The following is a 21,729-nucleotide window of genomic DNA, read 5'->3' on the forward strand; positions in this document are numbered from 1 at the left end:
ATGCTTTTATTCTTGAGGAGTTTAAATATTATTGATGCGAGGAAATACATACTGTTGAATTGATGAAATCATAACTCAATGAAAGTTAGGATGTTGTGTTTCATGCTGTTCTTGGTGCCTTACATATTGGTGAGGGGAAACTCTTCCTTTTGGATGGTCCTGGGGGGCAAGACATTTCTTTACAAATATATTTTAGCAACTGTGTGCACAAGGTCGTTTGGCTTTGGCGACTACATCATCACCATCAACAAGCTCCCAGTCCATGCTAGGTTGTTAAGGATAATTAGAATCCCCATGTGATGTATTTGGTGCATAGAAACCATAAAGAAATCATTAAACACCTCTTTTGGGATTGTGCCCAGTCTCACCTGCTGGTGTGGAGGAAGATTAAGCAATGGTTAAGAGAGGTGAACCTAAAGGATTCACTCTCCACCACTAGGAATGCTCTATTGGGTGACATTTTTTATCTTGATGAAGCCACAACCAACCTCTGGATTTATCGTTAGAGCCACTAATCACATTTGCTCTAGTGGAATATGGCTGTGTTTAGATCTAGAAATCTCTATTCCCTTGTTGCCATTGATAGAATTAGTCTCCTTAAGCCACTTCTGATATTTGTCTTGGGGAAACTTGGAAAGTCTTATTGGATTTTAGACCGTTTGTATAAAAGGTGCACCTTTGCGCCCTTAGAGTGTTGCCACGTGCGGACAAACAAGACATTTTACAAGTCTTGTTCGTGAAAGTCACAACGCATGGCCCAGAGCCTTTCATTTTGAGACTAACTTTGAAAAGTGCTGAGCTGTGCGAGAGCTATCGCCCATTATCGGTGACCTGCAAGCAGGAATCAAGCTCACTGCCTGTTGTAGGTGACATCCCATCCTAATTTCGCCTAAGAAAGAGAGTGACCGAGAGTGCAGGTAAACTTGAAGAATGTCAATGGACGTGTGGCAACTCCTCCAATTTCAGGTTCTCCTGGTCGAAGGCACAGCATGTGGCAGCACTCTTAGGCCGGTTGGTTTTGTGGCATTTTTCGGTAATATAATCTATACTGCACATTATTTAAAACGTATAACAAAAACAAAAATTGTGAGGAAAGAAATTCCATTTTCACACAAATTCGAGACATGTTTTTTCACAACTTGAGCCTTTTTTCAAAACGGAAGGGCCTTTTCGCGCGCAGACAGAGAGAGAGAGATAGAGAGAGAGAGAGAGAGAGAGAGAGAGAGTGAGTCTAGACTCGATGGTCCTTGTTGGCATTGGACAAGTTGGCACTTGCCTGGGGGCCCTTGTTGCCTTGCAGAAAGCTCACCAATGGAAATGGCCATGTGTGCAATAGCAGGAAGGGCAACGTGTTGACACGCATCAGAAGACAGTACAAGAGAAGTTTCAGAGAAAAGAAGGGGAAAAAGCAAGCAGGTGGAGCCGTGGAGGGGCCTTTCCGTTCAGTCAGCATCCCAATCCTGTTGTCCAATTCGATCTCACACGGACGGATAGATTGCATCATTCATAATGTGTGTGCAAGCCGTGCAGGTTTCGCTTTCTTGACGTTCCGTGTCCACGCCATAGCCAGGTTAGCTCGCCAAACGTGTCTGCTTTTGTCCTTGTTGGAAGAAAATCTCGAAAAGAAAAGCAGCAACGTATAAAAGTGCAACTGTCCATGGTAATCTTGCTATGCAAATCACGGCAAAGGAGAAGAATCTTAGAAAGTTTTGGAAGAAATCTAGAAAAGAAAGAAGCAATGTATCAGAATCTCAACCGCTCCTGGTAATTTGGCTGTGTAGATCACGGCAAAAGAGAAGAATCATTAATTTTTAACTAAAAATTTAGGTGATCTTGCAGACTACAGTGTAAATCACGGAAAAAGGAGAAACAGGTAGATTCGTAATGAAGAAATTGGACTCTTCCTGGCAATCTTGCTTCGATAAATCATAGCGAACAGACAAACAATTATATTCTTTATCGGTTGTTGTGGTAAGCTTCCTGTGATTAATCATGGCAAAAAGGGGAAGAATTACGTCAGAAATTCAACCGTTTCCGGAAAGAGGAACAATTAGGTCAGAAATTCATCCGTTCTTGATAATCTCGTTCTTCATCGACCGCTTCGGTGAAAAGGATGAATAACGAGGTTTGGTATTCAACAGTTCCTGATTATCTTGGTGTGTAACAATCATGGCAAAAGAGGAACAGTTAGGGTTTGCGTGCGGCCATGGCGGCAAAAGCATGAAGACCAAAATAATGCAACCAAAAGGTCGCCGTAATTTTACCTGCAATGTCGCCATTTTTACCTGCATGGTCGTATCTCGCACGCCTGGACCTTGGAAAAGGGCAATGGGAAGGAGGAAAAGGTCTTGATTCTTCCTCTTTTCCTCCCCCCCACCATCAGGCAAACAGACCACGTGCCTTGTTGTGAAGCACCTCCCTTCCCCTTTAGTTACGCTATCAAGGCTTGCACGCATCTTCTTTCTTCTCCTCTCTTTCTCCTCCTTCCACTGTTAGGCCTGCTTCAAATTCCCAGCCCTAACGTCCCAACGCTGCATTTTCCCCCTAGGGATTATCATTCTTCCATGATAGACGTGCCAGCTCCTCCCTACAGTGGCATTTTTCCCGGTTCAGTTTTCCTATTTTTTGACGGGGTTTCAGCCAAGCCTCACCTGCTCAATTAGTAGCAACATTTTCTCCTGGTCTCCATCTTCACTGAGTTCTGGAGAAGGCTAGCATTTGTGCTTTGTTTGTAGAGGTTCTATGATTGACACATTTGTTCGCTTGAAATTTAATCTGAGGTCTGGCATTGATCTGTTCATTTATATGTAATTTGATCTGAGGTCTGGCAGGCGGCTTGCTTAACTCTCTTCTTGATTGGACAGGTGAAGCAAACAGTGTATGCAGCCGCAATAATCACGCCTGAATCAACTGCTAGCGTTACCTCCTCTTCAACCACTACGCAGGATTGGTGCTGATCCTTGGGATCTAGGACAAGCAATACCAACACAGAAATGGATTCCTTGTTTTGGAAAATTGGTCCTTTCAGAGCCTTGGTGCCAGGTGGGGCACAACCAAATGAGGGGTCCGACTCAACAAAGGCACGATCTGTTCAAGTGTCTGCTCACCAGTCATCAACAACACAAGTGAAACCTATTGTGACCACGAACACACAGCTGACAGAGGAGACCGCAAGCTCTACTGTGCCCCCCTTGTTTAATCCCTTACCTATGCCATCACCGCGTTCTGCAGTCCCAGCACCACTCAAGTTCCTTTGGTTCAACAAGAAGAGTCAAGCCAAAGGTACTGACAAAAAGGACTCGGAGACCTTGTTGCCTCCTGTAGATCATAAGGAGGTATTTGCCTTCCTTGACGATCAAACAATGGTTGGAGAAAGTCAAGATGAAGGCGCCTGTGATGATTCTGAGGTGGCATCTTCTGCCTCTATTTCAATAGAGCCAGGATCACCTGCAGTCGATCATGATGATAAACTATCTACAGTAGGGGATAGCCTACATGCTGTCGTTCCTCCTGAGTCAACAGCCCAGTTAAATGCAAAGAGTTGGATTTCTAGACTAGTCGATTTTAAAGCTCTGTGGCCAGATCCCAAAACAGCTCAAAAGCAGAAAAGTGGGCTCCCTTTGTCACCAGAGCCCCCAACAGTGACGCCCTCAAATAACCTAGAGCAGGTTGATACTGCTTCAGATGTGGGAGGAGGTTCTCCATGCTGTGGACTGGACGGTGGTTGTCTGGAGGTTCCTCACACAAGGGTGCTTCACAGCAAGGAGTCATTTTCCAAATTTTTACAGGATGCCTCTTTGGGTGACATGAAAGTTGTATCACAGATGTCATTTCTATGTGATCTGGCTTACATGATTCCGGACATTCAGGTATAACTCCTTCTTGTGGATGGATGTTGGTAGAATTTGTAGTCCTTCCTCCAATTTAGTTGCTGACTGCAATATGTGTGTTTGTGTCAGAGCAGCCTGGCCAGCTACTGAAGTACCATCACCTAAGATATGTGACTTCCTCACTAGACAGAAAGGCAGGAGCTGCAGGTAAGGAAAAAGAGAGTGAATCCAGGAAGCTTGGCCTTTCTGAAAATACTGCCAGTACCAGCCCTGCGGGAAGTTCAAGTTCTGGGGTTGACCTGCAAGCTGAACCTAGAGTTTGTGCCAGCGAGCCTTTGACAATCCCTCTTAAACCTTCCAAGGCAGCTTGTGAAGAGAACGTGAAACATGCTGCAGATGTGAGAAGCGCAGGTGAAACAAATGGAGGCCTGAATACTGACAATGTAAAAAGTCAAAATGATTGGCAGGCATCTGAGCAGGAAAATCATGGTCCAACTGAGAATGTAGAGTCACTAATGGCAGTAGCACCTGTCACTGCTGTTGTGGTTGCTGAGGAAGAGACAAAGCAGGCTGTGGCTAATGATCTTCAGTCACCACGTTCTTGTCCATGTGAATGGTATATTTGTGACGATCAGAGTTCACACACAAGATATTTTGTCATTCAGGTGAATTTCATTATGTGGACAATCTGTTATCTCAATTATTAGCCATGGGTGCTCTGAACTGTCTGCCTGCCCAACTCTTAGCTGTTTGCCTGTTCTCTACAGGGCTCTGAATCATTGGCATCCTGGCAAGCTAATCTGTCTTTTGAGCCCGCCAAATTTGAGGTAGGTAATTGAAGGTCGGTGTCTTTAGCTGACAGTTTGATCACAAATGTGCCTGGCTGAGGGTCTGAAATGCTTTTTCTTGCAGGGTTTGGATGTCCTTGTGCATCGTGGTATATATGAGGCAGCAAATGCATTATATGACCATGTCCTTCCAGAGGTCCTTGCTCATTTCAATGCCCATGGTGATTTTGCACAAGTGCGCCTCACAGGCCATTCATTGGGTGGGAGCCTTGCAACTCTCCTAGCCCTTATGTTTCAGATAAGGAAAGTGCTCCCCCGCTCTGCTATTCTTCCTGTCATAACTTTTGGATCTCCTTGCATAATGTGTGGAGGTGACCACTTCTTGAAGGCATTGAACTTACCTAGGAACCATATTCAATCAGTTATAATGCATAGGGATATTGTGCCTAGGGCTTTTGCATGTGATTATCCTGATCACGTGGCACAAGTCTTGAAGCGATTGAATGGGCGATTCCGAGACCATCCGTGTCTAAACCACCAGGTATTTATTCCTTGTAAACCTGCGAAGCTCTTGATCCTCACAATAGTCATACTTGCTAACGTTGTTTCAAGTAAGCAAGCTCATTGTTGCTTTTGCTTCTTTCAGAAGCTGCTGTACGCACCAATGGGCCAACTTCTGATTTTGCAACCTGATGAGAAATCTGCACCACAACATCCTCTGCTCCCTAGTGGACGTGGATTGCATATATTAAGACATCCTCTGAATGGGGATAACATTGATAATGCCACAGAGTTACGGGCTGCTCAAAGGGCTTTCCTAAACATGCCTCACCCTCTGGAAATTTTAAGTGACCCTGGGGCTTACGGGTTTGAGGGTGCCATTTCACGTGATCATGATCCTCGAAGTTATAGAAAGACGTTACACCTGGTGTTGCGACACGAGGTGCGAAGATTGAGGCGTGTTCAAAGAGTACAGAGAAGACAGCTGTGGTGGCCTTTGGTGATTGCCGAATCATCGATGGTCATGCGAAAAGGTCTCAAAGGCAGTTTACAAGCTGATCAAATAAAAACCGGTGGATCAGTTACTTCAGCAGTTAGCAGACCTTCACTGCTTTTCAGGGAATCCATAAGTTATGCATCAACTAACCAAATTGGGTTTGTATCAAGAGGCTTTTCTCTTTGGTGTTCTCACAAGGACTCATTCAGTAGGTATGCAAGTTTGATTGCATCTCAGCATGTCCAAATGGGGATGCTATTTATCCTGTCAGTCAGAATGGTGGTCCTTGAATGTTTTTCCACGCTTTTTGTGTGGATCTAATATAACTCATGATTTTTTGTATGATTGTTCTGAATGGGATGGGACTAGGATACACATGGTTTTTGATATGATTACCCTGTGATAGGAGTAGGTAAAATTGTCATGTGATGGGACTAGCGAAAAATTGAGTCAGAGGATTCTTCATCATGGCAACTGGTGGGCTGCAATATTTTGTTATGGTGATTTGATACTAGTATGGACATATGCACGCATGCTGGTCTCGAAGATGAGCTTTGTATACTTGGAAACCTTCCTATGGAGGTCTTTACATATATATTTGCATGAGGTGGCTCATCCCTTCAGCTTTGCCACATTTCTCTTCAGTTACATGTTCGGGGTCTTGGAAAATTTGGAGCTCTTCCACTTTTGCGTGTTTTTGCCTTTTTGGTAAAGGCGAAGAATTTCTTCTTTTGTGTAATGTATCCTAAACTCACATTTGTGTAGATAATTCATTTGGCTTGTTGAATGCCCTTGCAAACAAGGTGATGTAATCATAAGGGCTTCCCAAGATGAGAGGAGAGGCTAAGTTCAAGTGTGCAATCAAGATGAAAGAATTTTGGGAAATTGAATGTCAAGTATAGTAATTAGATGAGAAAGTTACCTAACAATGCATCAAAGCTCTAAAGTGGCTAGGATGTCAATTATTTTTTTAATAGGGTTTAAAAAATGAATTGGTCAATTTACACATCTCAAGTTTTTATCCTACAATTTTAAAGCTTGTTGGAATCTTATTTGTCAATAATTTATTCAAAAAGTTAGATGTGAATACATGTGTAGGTATCTACATGTATGCATGTGTGTATAATTTGGGGATATTTATGCATATAGACATGCTCTCATGCATGCATACAAACAATTTACTCAAAAAGTTGGATGTGTATGTGTAGGTATGCATGTGTATGCATGCATGTTTATACAATTTGGAGATATTTACGCATATAGACATCCTCTCATGCATGCCTACAAACAAACATCAATGCAATATTTGTGTATGTGTGGGGTCACTAAATTGTTAGGGAAGTAAAATAAGTTAGAAGGGTTTGTATAATATAATCTTAAGCTTTGTTCAGAGAAAATAAGAGTAGCACTTAAATCATTAGACTTCTAAAGGAGTGTTAAAAGCATACAACTAACTTGAAAATGATATTAAAATCAAAATAATTAAATCCTAGCAAAAGAGACCCTTCTCTTAGGGGGGGTCTTTGAGGCTTGTGGATGAGTGTTAAGAGTGTCTTGCATGCATGATATATTATTCACTTGCCTTTCTTTGGGTTGCTTCATAAACAAGAGTGTGATGAGAGAGAGACAATATTAAAAACTCTTAAAGATGACATGTTGAGGTCATCATTACCTTTTTAAAAATGCTTTAAATGTTCAACTAATAAGATTTTGACTTGATATTATCATCAATTGAAAAATGCCTTTCACTAGGCAAAATGGGGAACCCTAATAATAAATGCTATGACCTATTATAAAAACCTAAGAGTTTTGTCACTAGTTAGAGAGGTAGCTTGATGGGCCCACCCATGGCTAAGATGACACGTTAATCTATGTGGCATGGCCCTCTTGATTAAACACATGGTTTTGTTGATTGTGGACATTGACATAAAAGTAGTGTTGTCTTATATGATATCACCATCACCATTTTGGTGGAAAGAAAAAGCATGATGTTGTCATTGCACATGGAGGTGAACATAAGAAAGCAAACACAAAAGCTATCATTTTTAGCTATTATGGCCACCACCTTGGGTGCTACAATAGGAAGGAAGGTGCCAAGTTGTTGGTAGAGGGTGTGCAAAGTCAGTTGGAGACTTTGTGTTGATTGTTTGAAGGCTTGGTGCTGCTAAGGTCGTGTGTGCTCGCACCAAAGGCCTAATGGTTTTAGTTGCTCATGGAGGTGTGGAAGTGACTCGTCGAGTGCAAGGCCTTGTGGATTGGAAGTGTCTTAGTGTGAAACCTTCATGAAGATGATATGAGGAAATCTACTTGATTATGTAGCTTGGAGTTGTGCACGATTGTGATGTTAATGCTCTTGGTGTGTAAGTCTTGGGCAGAGAGCTTGGTGGTCCTAGATAAGGATTTTGAATATCAAGGTGTATGTCTAATGTGGAGAGTTGTTTTCTTTTCATTGTTGTTGAAGACAAGACCAGGCTAGCAAGTTATCCTCTCGGGGTAGTAGACATCAGATTCATAAGAAGTGAATTGTGATGTAGACATGCGCTTATACATCATGTAGCACTGATCCTGACTATGAAAATTGTGATGCTATATCATGTTTCTAAGTTACAAGAGGCTATTATTGTATTTACAAGGCTTTCTATATGAGCATAGATCTTTATTCGTTGTTTCTTTGGCTTGAGGAGTACAGAGTATTGAGGTGATCTTGGAGTTTTTGCTAATTGCTTGGGTGTTGGTTGATGCTCTATATTACTTTCTTTTTGCTTCCCAATGGTAAATTTAAAAAGGAGGCAATAAGAAGAGAAAACAAGGTCATATGTAAAAGACTCTACTAGAAAATTGCAACATCTTATTAAATTGTTGGCAAAAGAATAGAAGGCACCTAATGCAACTTATGATAAGAGTTGCAACAATTAGAATTCCCCACATTTGAAAATTTTGATATTTCCTTGAAAACCAACTAAATACTGCCATGTAAGCATTTAGAGAGAGTTTTTATTGGCCTTATTATGACTTTCACTGAATAAGAAGAATGTGATGACTATGTTGTGTCTTCATGGTAAGATCAAAATGTGATGAACACCAAAATAAAGAACACATCTTGGGGGCTACTAATATGACTATAATAAGAGCTAAATTTACTAAGGATCTTGCTTAGGTTTTGAGAAATGATTTGTAGAAGTTCACTTTATGATTAAGTAATATGCCATCTTGATAAAAGTCCAAGTGTGTATTTTTATCTATACAAAAAATAAAAATTCAAAGTTAACTCATTCCACTTCTCTTGATATAACATATTTACTTAGATAATCAAATCTTGAAAAAATATTCAATCGCGTAAATATAGAATATCAATTAAACATGTATCCATATATATGTAAGAATGGAAATCAAGATTGAGGTGTATGAAGTGGGAGCATCCATAGAGGAAAATGTTATTGCACTAAGAGAATAAGGAACACACCACCCTAATTGTATTTTGAAGGACTTTCTCACTCACCCACATCACACTTCAAGTACAAGGAATGTATCTTAGCCTTTAAAAGGACTTGGTTTCATTGTAAATATAAGTACCATCTAAATTGTGTAGAATGTAAGACTCCCCCTCCAAGTGAAAACTCATCAATCCCACCAAGACAAGCATATGTTTTCTTAATTTGCACACAACATACGCATGATTCAACATTATGTAGATATGGTACTTTCTTTGAACCTTAAGTTAGTCACTCATAATTATGCAAATATTCTTGATGGCTACTTTGATGGCACCTATAGAAACCATTCATTGTTATTGGCCTTTAATGGAGTGTTCTCTATACACACTAGTATTTTTCACATGCTTCGATCCAAGTTTGAAGCAAAGTGTGATTAGGAACAAAAAATTGTGGCATGCAGTGATGTTGTTAATGTAATAACCCTTACAAAACAATAATGCTAGATCAACATAATAAACTTGAGAAACATTTAGTTGATAATGTTATTTTCTTACACCTAAATAGTCACTTTTCTTTTCATAATGTGTTAACTTGGCCAATCATGCTTTTTCATACCCATTAGTACATCATTTTTTCTATATGACATCATTTCAAGGAGTGCCTTACATGGAGTAAAATGTCTTCCCCCTCAAGGTTGTTTGACCATGAGGTGTCCAATGCCCTTTAAAAGTTTGCAATTACTATCATGAAGATCCAAGTATTAAGTAGGCAATGCTTGTTTGCTATTTATCTTGGTCTAAAAAGTTGTTTACATGAGCAATAATATATTTTTATAATGTATCCAACTTTATTTACACCAACAATGTAGGCCAATAACGAACATTTAATGTAATATAATGCAATTGAGTTAAATATTGGGATGACTTGCTAGTGATATTATCAAGGATTGGTTGTGCATTTCAATGTAAAAGATTTGTAATGGATATGTGTGAAAGTGAAGGGAAAACCTTTTTTTCCACATCTACTTCCCATTCATATACTTTTCTTGAATCAATAATGTACTTATCACGTATGTTTTATAGCTCAATTGATAATGCCACATATTAAATCAATCTTCAATTATTCCACCCAACTTATATAAAATGGTCTCAACCACACATGACCGTTTACCCTAAAAGTAGGTCCTTGAGTTTTCTAGCTAGTTTGAAGCCAATATAAGTGTCCTACAAATCATCCTACTAATCAATATAAGAGGTCCTTTGATCATAAGTGGGGGCTATTTATGGGCCAAACAATCGTCAAACTTGGCACCAATCAAGGTCACTTGACATGCTAAACTTGAAGAGAAGTGCCACATTTATGGCCTTCAACATAAGAAGATTATGATATGTATTCAACACTCACCTATGGGTTCATATTAATGACATGACAAATTAGGCTTTACTTTGTAGATTACTATGTATAACATAAGAAGCATTAGGAATAAATGATAGTAAAAGGAGTAAATAACAAATCTTTACAAGATAGTGATTCAGAACCCTGGTTTAATTCCCTCAATCTTCTTTAAAGAAAATTAGCATGAATGTAATCAAATATCATGTTATAGGTGTTACGTGAATTGCCCACATTGATCAATCTCCTTGCAAACCCACACTTAAAGATACATTGACAGTTTTGACAAGAGATATTAAATTTATCATCAACCATGATCTTTTATTTAAAAAAGCATACTGGGATAGGTCACATATCTTGCTTAAAATAGATAATTAGTTATAAAAACATCTCTTTTTGAAGAACATACAAATATTAAAGTATATTTTGCATGCTTGTGACATGCTTGTACTAAAGTAATGGAGGACTTTCACATTTTGGCCAATAGAAGAACTATGCTATAATGATAAATGTCTAGTTTTTCTCATGACATTCTTTCTATATCGCTCTCATGAACACACACATGATACCCACAACTCTCTCTCTCTCTCTCTCTCTCTCTCTCTCTCTCTCTCTCTCTCTCTCTCTCTCTCTCTCTCCCCTTTAGATCCTAATAAACTAATAGACTATGCATACAGGTCTTAAAGGAACAACAATGACAATTACAACATTGGTTGAATTTTTGGACAATTAGAACAAGAAGATCATGAGAGTGACAAGTGCAATAAGTACAACATGAATGATAATGTCAACCTTATGGTCATGAGGACAATTTATAATTTTAATTGGAATAGTTATGATGAGTAAATTGATTTTGAAAGTCTTGTAAAGATTGGACATGATAATGATAAGTTTTTTTTTGGGTGTTTTCCTATCAATAATTTAATATATGTTGGGTTTTCATTGTCACTTCTTAAGTAAAATGTTTGCAAGAATGAGCATGTGTGTACATGTGTGCTCACATGTGTGCATATGTGCACACACACACACACGCACGCACGCACATGCACACACACATGCACACGCGTGCACGCGCACACACACACACGTGTCTCTCTCTCTCTCTCTCTCTCTCTCTCTCTCTCTCTCTCTCTCTCTCTCTCTCTCTATCTATAGTGGATCAAATGCCTAAAGACAAAATCTCACTTTAGAATTGCAGTTTGCCCTTAAGTAACGTTAAATACTCAAAAAATATGGCTCGTTACACAATTTTTAAAATCCATTTGGGACTCAATATTCAACATTAAGGATTTTATAGTCCACATTATTCGCACTTAAGAACGATAACAATTATGTCACATACCACCAATGCACCCAGAGGTTTGAACCTTTCTTTGTGTAGGATGCTTCAAGTTTGGGCTACATGATTTTGGAATAATAATTCTCTCATTCCCTCATTCCATCCCTCCATCACTTGCTTGCATGTAGAGCATAAGATAACTCATTCTTTTTGCAAATGGAAATCATCACCCCGAGCATATTTCACTCTCCTACACATGTGCTCATACCACACCACTCAGATTATATGCACCAACATATCTTGTTTGCATAGGACTTTTTCTCATGTGAATACATGTATCATTGCAAATTCGAATAGAAGGAGAAATTTGCTAATCCATTTAGCTAGTTCACCATTAGGAACCTTGGACATTTTATAAGCCAAAGAATGCTTTGTACTTTGTCAAGCAATAATTCCACAATCAAAACTCTAGAGTTGTAAGGAACCAATTGCATATGGTTTGCTAATCAAGTAGAGACAAGCTTGTTAGCACATGTAATTTATAAAATCTCTAGTGTGTAAACCATGCCTAAGCCTTCCTCTCTAGTGGTATAGTTGATGTTAGTAATGCATAAAGTTCGTAGTGTGTTAAGCATTCCTAAGCCTTCCTCTCAAGTGGTATAGTTGATTTTAGTTTGATTGAGTTCTCTCAACAAAAGTATAGGAAATTTCATTTTATGATCACTAGCTTATGCCAAACCACATCCATTCACAAACCTTAAGTAGCTACATGAACATAAATAATAACACTAGGCGACTTGAAGTAGGTTCACTTTTGATGATTTCTTCAAATTTGTCTCTATACCAATATTGTTCCACACATGTGGCACTATATTCATTCAAACATTTTTTATAGCATTTTGTTCTAAGCATATGCTTCTTGGAACTTCCATGGAAGTTTGGGATTTTGGTCTTTTTCAGTGTGGACAACATCCAACAAATCCTTTTAATCATCCTTGTTGCCGCCTTGATTCATTTTTCTTAACTTCACGATTTTTTAATCCTCTATAATTTGTCACTGAGCAAACATTGTGTGGTTCATTTGCTAGCATCTATGTGTTGCCAAGCAATCTTGCATTTCCCTCACACATGCTTGAAGGTAAATTCAACCTAAAAAGCTTTGGGGGCAATTGGGTCATGGGATCCTTCAAGTATATTATTGTTATGCTTGCATCTAAAAATACACCACAATTTTCACAGTTTGCTATGTGTATCCCTACTTCTAAGGGGTATACATCAATAGATTTAGTTCTCTTCTACAAGGAGCATATTCTTCATATGATGCAAGCTGAACGTATTGTTTCTCCAAGTGACATTTAGAGAAAAAAAACCAACCATCTATTGGTTCATAGTTTCTTCTACTTTAGATTGTTTGTCAAGATTGTTGGTAGATTGAACTAATGTCAAATAGTATTGGTACAAACTTTATAAGGTTTGCAACAACCATTTAAACATATAATATACCCATATTGGTATACATAGCTCCCTTGCATCATTTGTACTTTTTGTCACGTGCTTATAAACGGCTATATCTATAATAACTTACCATATCCTTGGAGCGAAACCGCCACAACACAAGAGGGTGTGCCTCTTTTAAAAAAAATTCCTCCTCATATTGTTATGCTTCAAATGTGAAAGTATGTTTTAGATATCAAAATAAGGAAATTGCTAAGAAGAAGGCAATTGCTTCATGGTGTTAAGGTATACATGAGTAAAGTAAAGTTTTGACTAGTTGTTATCAACGATATGTAGGGTTGCTACTACCACAATAAAGAGATTTTTGTATTAGTCAATGATAAAAACAATCTTGATTAAAGAAAACTCAAAATCAAGAATTAGTCAATAAGAGTCTTACAAATTGTGCATAGAAGTAACTAGTTCTTTTCTCATGCTTGGATATATGTGTAGTCAAAATTAATAGTAATAGCATTGTCATTTTCCTAGCATTTGTTCTTTTTACTTTCTTGCCCATAGGTAATATACTTGTCATCCAATCAAATCACAATGGTAATGTTTATCCTCTATGTTCAAGTGCTACAGTATGTAAAATTTTTACCTCTCTTATATCATCATGCAAATCACTCGATTCTTACTTATCTAATATTGGATCCATGCTTTTCACCCCCTTTTTATAATTGTACATGTAGCCTACCTCAAATGGAGGTTTGGCCTTTTTACTTGTCATACTAAAAAGTCTAACATAGAACCCATGCTAACCAAATAGTAGCTCCCAATTTGCCAATTTGGGAACACAATGGTAGCAGACTAGTAGATACCAAGATGAATAGACTAGTAGCAAACCAAAACTAGCACACTAGTTTGGAAGATACCATTCCACTTTCAGCCACTTTTAGTGTGCTATTAAGGTGCTACTTTTTGGCAAGTAGACACTACCATAGTGCTGCCATGGTACTACTAGTGTGCTATCCAATCAATAGGTTGGAGTTGCCATTTTGTTTCCAACGTTATACTAGTGTGCTACTTTTAGTATCCTACCAATGTGCTACCAGGTTGGCAGCTTGGGAGCTACCATTTTATTCTTGACTTCACACCAGTCTCCTATTTCTACAACTACCCAAGTGCAGTGAGTTGCTTTTAGGCTACTACTGGTGTCCTACCAGACTGGCAACTTGGGAGCTACCATTTTATTACCACATGAAAGTACATTGCAAGGGGAAGAGATATAATCACTATGACTATAAAAGATGAAACACTTAGTCTTGCACACATGGATCCAAACCAAAACCAAGTCTAAGAATAAGAGTCACCCAAGGGGATAGCACTCCATAGCTACCCTTGTTGTCAGTAAACCTAACTCCACCTAGAGGATATCCTAGACTATCTAAATAGGCATCTAAGGGTAATGCTGCCCCCACAAAAGGCAAATTAACAATAAAAGGAATACTAGTCTAGCTCCCTATCATTTATGACCTTCTAATGTAAAAAGAAAAATGCTAAAGCACATTTATTTCCCTTCTTTTTGTGTCCATCATCATTTATCATATGTTTATATGGTGGGGGTCGCTCCTCAACCATTTTATTTTTTACCATACCCCCAAGGAGACTAAGGCATCGACCCTAAGCCTATCTCGCACCCAAGAACCTACCAAGATCTCACAAGGTGACATATAGATTTTCTTTTCATCTTTTTCTTTATTTGGACTACACTCCCTTGATTCTCTCTCATAGAGAAATAAAAGGCAATGCATCACATTTGTTGATGTAATGGACTAGGGACATCAATCAAGGACAACCTTGGGAATTCCCATAAAGATGTAATAAAGAACCAACTATACCACATAATGTCATTTAACATTATATCTCTTTAGAGAGCTTAATAACTATGCCCTTGAAGCTTTGTGCTTGTGCAACAAGCAACTACACGTTGCAACGATTTGGTGTAACTCTCTATTAGCTAGAGTTTAGTCCACTACAATTGATGTCAATGCTTTGATCCCTTGGAGAGACTACTTTAGCTTGGGGTTCCCCCCTCTATGTCTTAGTTATAGTTTTCTATTTTAGACCAATTTTTGGTGAAAAATCAATCTACTTTGCCAAAAATAGTCATCCATGCTAGGGAAAATGGCTAATTCTCTTAGTGGAGAGTTTTGTAGGAATGAAGTTTTTCGATATTGGGTTTCTTGTTAAAGGGAACAAGGAAGGTTCTTTGAAGAAATTTGGAAAGAGAGAGAGTCATTCATCTCTTGCATTCCTACCTCTAAATCTCAAAGAAGTTTGAGAAAAGTGAGTTGATCTCATGTACTCCTACCACTTTCTTTCTTATTCTAGCTCTTTTCAAAAAGCTTTCAACTCTTCCATTATTTCCAATGGCTTCCTCTCCTTTTGAGCTTTAATCCCCATGCCTAACATTTAGGATTTGAGGAGTAGAATATTATTATTTTTCATTTTGTTCATTTCAACTCTAGAGACAATCTACCATATCCAAGAGCCTCCTTTATCCTCACTTTCTTTTACAAGCTTCAATAATAATAGTTTTATTTTATTGATTATTAAGGATTTTTAATAATTTAACAAGCAAGCTAAACTTGATTTAGTGTGGATTTAAGCAAGGGAAAACCTTGTAAATTACATTGTAAGATTTTGGGGATCTTGTAGCAGTGAGTACTCATTTGAGATGTATATACAAGTCAAACAACAAGGTGAAGCCAAGAAGTATGAATAGATTGTTGGGTGGCATGGTTTGAGCAAGAAGATGGAAATGAGCTATTGGGGGAAAATAGAAGAACAAGTACATAATCATGATGCCATGAAAAAGGTTTGATTGATTTGATGGTTGCAAGTACATTGTTGTATAGCCATTTAGATTGAATACATACCTTTCTCTATGCTTACGGGATTCATTATATGTTTTGCTGGCCTTTTCTATGTGCTTAAGCAGCCTCCTTTCAGTTAATATTTTTTATTAATTTTGCATCTTGGTTTTCCTTCGTTCTAGAGTTCTTGCTTTTTTGTGTATCTCTCCCACATACCCTGCAAATAACCTTGGAAGAAGAAGCTTTGTTATCGAGTGCAGTTGCTGTGGGGATTAGTGAAGTTTCTTGGGTCTTCTCTTTGAGTTTGCTTTGTTGATCATAAAGAGCAGCTTCCATTGAGTTGAGTTTCTATATGGCACATTCCTTAAGGTTGCTACCACCTACTTATAACCTTTGTTAGGTTTATCCACACTGTTGAGTAACATGGAAATTGCTTCATCTTCTTCAATATTTTCATTAATTGAAGCCAATTGCACATTCAAGCTTTTACATTTATTTATCAATGAATCCAAGGAGTCATAGTTTTTTAGATCCATCCTTAAAAATTCCAATAGAAGATTTATCTTTGAGTTCTTTGCTTGGGAGCCAAAGGTCTTGTCCAATTCTTTCCATGCATCTTTTGCCTTTGTAATCCCAAACATGCGGTGTAGAATGTCATTTGACTATCCCCATGCTATTATCATGAGTGGTTTTTTATTTCTTCTTTTCCACATTGGATCATTAGGAGCCTCAAGTTCTTTGAATATTTCTCAAATATATTTTCTAATTAGACAATACATAGTTTTCATTGGCTGTGTGAAAACTAGTGCCGTTGAATTTTTCCACTACTTTACTTTTAGACATTGGGGATGGAGAGGTCTTATTTGTGACTCAAATGGTAGTGTCTAACTCCAGTTTACAAGGGATATATGAGATTATAATTGGGTTTTTGAGCAATGGAAATTTGTGACATACAATCAACCCTTTAGACCTTTTAATACAACAATGTGAATGGCTTTCGATTTGTGAGCAGCGGTGTGGACAACAAATTACAAAAAACCAATTTGAGTAGTAGTGTGAACAAGGTTCAAAGCGACCAGCTTTGAAGGAGAAGTGGTGCGAAAGGGGTTTGAAAGAGGAGATTAATTAAGCCTTTGAACATGAAATAAAAGGTTGAAAAGAAGATATTTTTTATGAATACAATCACTCACTGCTTGTTGGGGTGGCTAAACATTTGCATAGGCCTTGAGGATGTTGTGTTGGCATTTGACTAAACCAATTAGCTTACGAGGTAGCATGTTATTGAGTTTAGAGCTCTATGGTGTATCTTCAAGGCTTTATCTTCTTTCTTCCTCTTCTTGTTGCTTAGTGAAACTAGGTTCCCATCTTACTAAAATCCCTTGAGCTCTATGGTGTATCTTCAAGGCTTTATCTTCTTTCTTCCTCTTCTTGTTGCTTAGTGAAACTAGGTTCCCATCTTACTAAAATCCCTTGAGCTTCTAAAAGAAGCAAGCCCTCAGCAAGTTTCTCTCTTAGGCATAGGGCTTAAGTAGTCCCCTTTCAATTAGTGGATAATAGAAAAGGCTAGCAAGTAGACCTTATACAGACTTTGTAATGGTTGCCACTCCTCTTATTCTTAGTAATGAAGGCCTTCAAAGTGAATAAAAAAGAGTTATACACTACAAGATACAGACCTTATACCGACGTTTAAAGCGACGGAAATACAAACAACAAAATTTGCCCCCATCGCCGCAAAAAGCGTCGTTATTGACGACGCCATAGAAACTTCGCTATATGCATCGCTATTTGCGTCGCTATCTGCGTGCAAATAGCGACGCATATAGCGACGCAACCAATAAAGTTGCGACGCTCATAGCGAGGCCAATAGCGACGCGAGCAGTAAATTTGCGACGCAAATAGCGACGGTAACAGGGAAAAAAAAATTTGTGGCAGGGCAGTATAGCACTGTGTGTTGTATGAGAGCCATACAAAATAGTTTCTGCACTGCTGCATACAAAGCGCTTGCAAACAAAAAGAATGTATAATGAAATCATAAAACTGATGCGTGAAATAAATACATGATCGCATAAAATGCGATTGGTACAATCATGAAAGGATATCACTAATACATAGAAAATGTCTGCATAGATCAGGCGACTAAAAACTAAAGGTGTGTGAGCTCTAAGGATCCAAGGGCGAGCTAGAAATCCTCGTCCCCCGAAAGCTCGTCCCGCCGCAAAGGAGCATCAAACGGATTCTGCAGAAAAAGAAACAACATATCAATCCACCATACAATAATGCATTCAAATATCTCATGGTAACTATGGACAAGAAAGATGAGTGACTTACAGGGCCACCGCGTCTATACAATCGGTCGATCAATGCCCTGAGACCGTGCCTCTCTGCATATCGAGTCTCAAGGCCTTGCGGATCGCGATTTGTAATGGAGTGCTGCAAAGAAAACAAAATGCTAACTGTTAGAAACATGATTGTCAGTACAAGGAATATTTCAAAAAAACAAATAAGCAAAACAAAAGAGAAACTTACAAAGTCCTCCAAATATGTCCTGTGGCCCGCCACTCCCAAGATGATGCACCGCTCCAGCCTCGATTCGTGCCCTCGCCGCCTCCCACTGCTGACTCCAACGTCCTGGCGAATCTGTAGCCTCCTCCCTCAGTCGGTGCCAGTCGTCTGCATCTAACCACTCGGGCTTTGGAGCCCCACTCTTGATTGCCTTACGTGCGTCGGATCGTCTATGTGACATGTATGCACGCATGCAATCCATCATCCAGCCCGTAGAGAATCTATCTACTGCGGCTGGCACCGGAAACTCCTCGTGCAAGGATGCTACTATGTAGTCCTTGTTCCCCTTCGGTATGTTCCTCCAATGATCCAGGACATTGTGCCGAAAAACTTGTTGGCACAACTCCCTCATGCGAGCCATCACCCTCCTCCCCTCATCATTCATGATGATGGCTCCTGACCTACTATCCACTAGGTATCCATAACCCCTAGGAGTCTGCCTAAGATGGGCCCTCTCCCATCTCCGTCCACGCTCCTGGGCATATCCAGGAGACCCCTGTACATCCAGTGTACCGACGGGGGTACCCTCTCCCGGAGTGCCACTCAAAGGGGTGCCACCAAAAGGAATGCCACCAAAAGGCGTGCCACCTGCTCTGACGGCTGCGCAAAAGCCGGAGTAACTGGAGTAGATGTCCCCACAGGTGTGACAAATCCTGGAGGTGACGCAGCTCGAGCTGAACGACGAGACGGAGACACCACGTCCGTGTCTCCACAGCAGCACCCCCTGATCCTCCTGCAGTCCCTCCCTCTGGCCCAAGTCGTGAGCGTCGAGATCGTCTGCTTGAAGCTGAAGCATCTGATCGCACTGAAGCAGATCTAGCAGAGCGCCCTGACGAAGAACGAGACAGCTCCTGGTCTGCCATCTCTCTGAATCTCGCGAGCTGATCTGGAGACATGCATGCCATCATGTCCTGAAACTCCTCATCGCTCATCCCTCGACTCATCCTGAAAATCTCACCTGCATAGATAAAAAATAATGTTAGAATAATCAATTTAAACTATACAAAGCACAGTAATATAAATCATTTTTGAAAAATTCCTCTTAAAATGCATATCTTATGTACCTTTATGGAAGATCTAAACAATGAATTGAGTAATACAATTCTCCAAGAATGAAGTATTCTATGGTCCCATGTTAATCTCCTGACACAACTCTGCATACACTGGAAGGTCGATAGACATGTCACCACAAAAGAACGAGTCTGCCTCATTCTCAAAAAATTCTAGGACTTCTGTATTTCCATCATTGTTAGCCGATGCGGGCTCCAAGCTTGGGGTGGCCTCCACCCCTTGTAATATCGACCCCTCTATTTGCATATTTTCTTTATCTATGCTTGGAACATCGCTTTGATCATATACTCTCGCACCTCGAGGAGTTGAAGGTATAACATACCACCATCGAGGTTGTCGGGGGTTTGGATAGAAGATTACCTGTTCACAAACACTTACAAAGCGAGTTCAAACCATTGTGACATAAACCATGTCGTATTACAATTAGCAAGCAAATGACTCTTTGCACCTGTTCACAATGGGCCGACAACACAAAGGTGTCGCGCAAATCCGTCCATTTTTTTTCGGAATCTATTTCGAGAAATCCAGATGGACCTCGTCGAACTGTTGCTCCAGCTCCTCCAAGTACCACTTTGAACCACTGCACATCGAATAGTATCATGGAGAAGCTATGGTAATCCACCGTAATAATACTTTGCAAGTTCCCAAAATACTCCATCTCATCCACAACCATGTTCGGATCCGTTGCTCGTCGCCGGCTCTCTTGCTCAAACCTTGCCATGACACCACAGTCCATTGTGGAGCGCATTTTGTCAATACGCTCCACGCAAAAATGCCGTCCGCGCGAGCTGCACTATATATTTTGTACTGTACATTGAAACACTCAAATTAGATGTAGCAAGCAAATTTAGATACGACACATTCTAAACCCCTCATTACCTTTGGACTACATCCCCTCGAGAACTCCCACTCCTCCATTGAGACCTCTGTCCCTTCGCTGGATGCTGCGGTCAAGGCTCCATGCAACCATCGTGTTGACATAAACCGCGGCATCTCCTCCATGCCTTCGGGATATCGAATCGGTCGGTGACGCGTACTGCGTCGGAATTCAGCTCGTGCTTCCTCACGATCTTGCCTTGCAATCTGGTACTTGGCGAGCCACGTCTCCATGGAGGCATGGTGCAACATACAAAAGCGATTCACCTTCTCTTCCATTGAGGCATCCATTCTTTTTTCTACCCCATTTCCAACCACCACATCTCCAGTCAGCCTATCATCGTCCTTCAGTGTCCATAGCATTTCATTGTCTGGTTCCACCGTTGGTAGCCATTGTGAGATATGCACTAATGCCTTTGACACCAACCAACCTTTCGCCATGCTACCTTCTGGACGAGCTCGTTGTCGCACAAAGCCTTTCAGGGTTTTCATGAAGCGCTCCAGAAAGAACATCCATCGTGTATGGACAGGTCCAGCAATCTCCACTTCGTCCACAACATGCACAAGAAGGTGAACTTGTATCATGAGCATGCTAGTGGGCAGGTATTTCTCAAAGAGACAGACCGTCTCAACTGCTCCCCGCCTTGCGGATTCAATAGAGGACGTCTTAATCTCTTTCTGTGAGATCCATTGCACCAAAGTCGACAACTTGTAAATGGCCTCGTGAATTTCTAGAGTAAGGCATCCTGCGATCGCGATCGGTAGGACAAATTGCCACAAACGAGAAAGCATTATGAATAATGGCCACTTTTCAAATTGCAAAATGTCCACGCTAATTAAAATCCATTCTATTCACAAACCTGACATATCTTATGCCAATCATGGGATTTTAGCCCAGACATTTGGTCATCTTTAGAAAATGTGGACCTGAGAGAACGCATCATACCGTCGGAGTGCGGATAGACTTGATTACTTGCTTCACAATGCGCTCTTCTTTGGTAGACAAAACCCAGGGAGCGCGAGGAAGCTGCACTCCCCCTTCAGCACTTGACTGGGGCCAAAGCGCCTCCATCTTACCTACCTCCTTTAAATCCATTCGTGACCCTATAGTGTCTCTCTTTCCTGTGATGTGGTCCCATAGCAAGCTGCCCACATTCTTGAAAATATGCATGGGATCCAACAAGTGG

The 21,729-nt window shown here is 40.0% G+C and overlaps 1 protein-coding gene across 4 annotated transcripts; it reads left to right on the forward strand.

Annotated features, from left to right (window-relative positions):
* Positions 1–1,244: 1,244 nt before the first annotated feature.
* LOC148023251 (phospholipase A1 PLIP2, chloroplastic-like) lies at positions 1,245–6,263 on the forward strand. Of its 4 annotated transcripts, none has more exons than XM_087696302.1 (6): positions 1,245–1,570; positions 2,865–3,869; positions 3,965–4,495; positions 4,598–4,657; positions 4,743–5,159; positions 5,265–6,263. In XM_087696302.1, exons 2-6 carry the CDS (start codon positions 2,994–2,996, stop codon positions 5,934–5,936), a joined length of 2,556 nt encoding a protein of 851 aa, XP_087552428.1. In that variant the 5' UTR covers positions 1,245–1,570; positions 2,865–2,993; the 3' UTR covers positions 5,937–6,263. The 4 variants fall into 4 exon arrangements, with proteins under 4 accessions (XP_087552428.1, XP_087552426.1, XP_087552427.1 ...); XM_087696300.1 differs by lacking the exon at positions 1,245–1,570 and adding an exon at positions 1,688–2,345; XM_087696301.1 differs by lacking the exon at positions 1,245–1,570 and adding an exon at positions 1,688–2,248.
* Positions 6,264–21,729: the final 15,466 nt, after the last annotated feature.

The sequence above is a fragment of the Lygodium microphyllum genome, chromosome 16 (assembly GCF_053477565.2).
Source record: "Lygodium microphyllum isolate KBCC chromosome 16, Lygodium_microphyllum_v1.1.10, whole genome shotgun sequence".
Taxonomy (NCBI): domain Eukaryota; kingdom Viridiplantae; phylum Streptophyta; class Polypodiopsida; order Schizaeales; family Lygodiaceae; genus Lygodium; species Lygodium microphyllum.

Bases quoted from the DNA above. Each gene is read 5' to 3' on its own strand.
- LOC148023251 (XM_087696302.1), top strand. From the start codon at position 2,994: ATGGATTCCTTGTTTTGGAAAATTGGTCCTTTCAGAGCCTTGGTGCCA. The intron at 3,870-3,964 runs GTATAACTCCTT...GTGTCAGAGCAG, and splicing joins ACATGATTCCGGACATTCAG to CCTGGCCAGCTACTGAAGTA. The intron at 4,658-4,742 runs GTAGGTAATTGA...TTTTTCTTGCAG, and splicing joins TTGAGCCCGCCAAATTTGAG to GGTTTGGATGTCCTTGTGCA.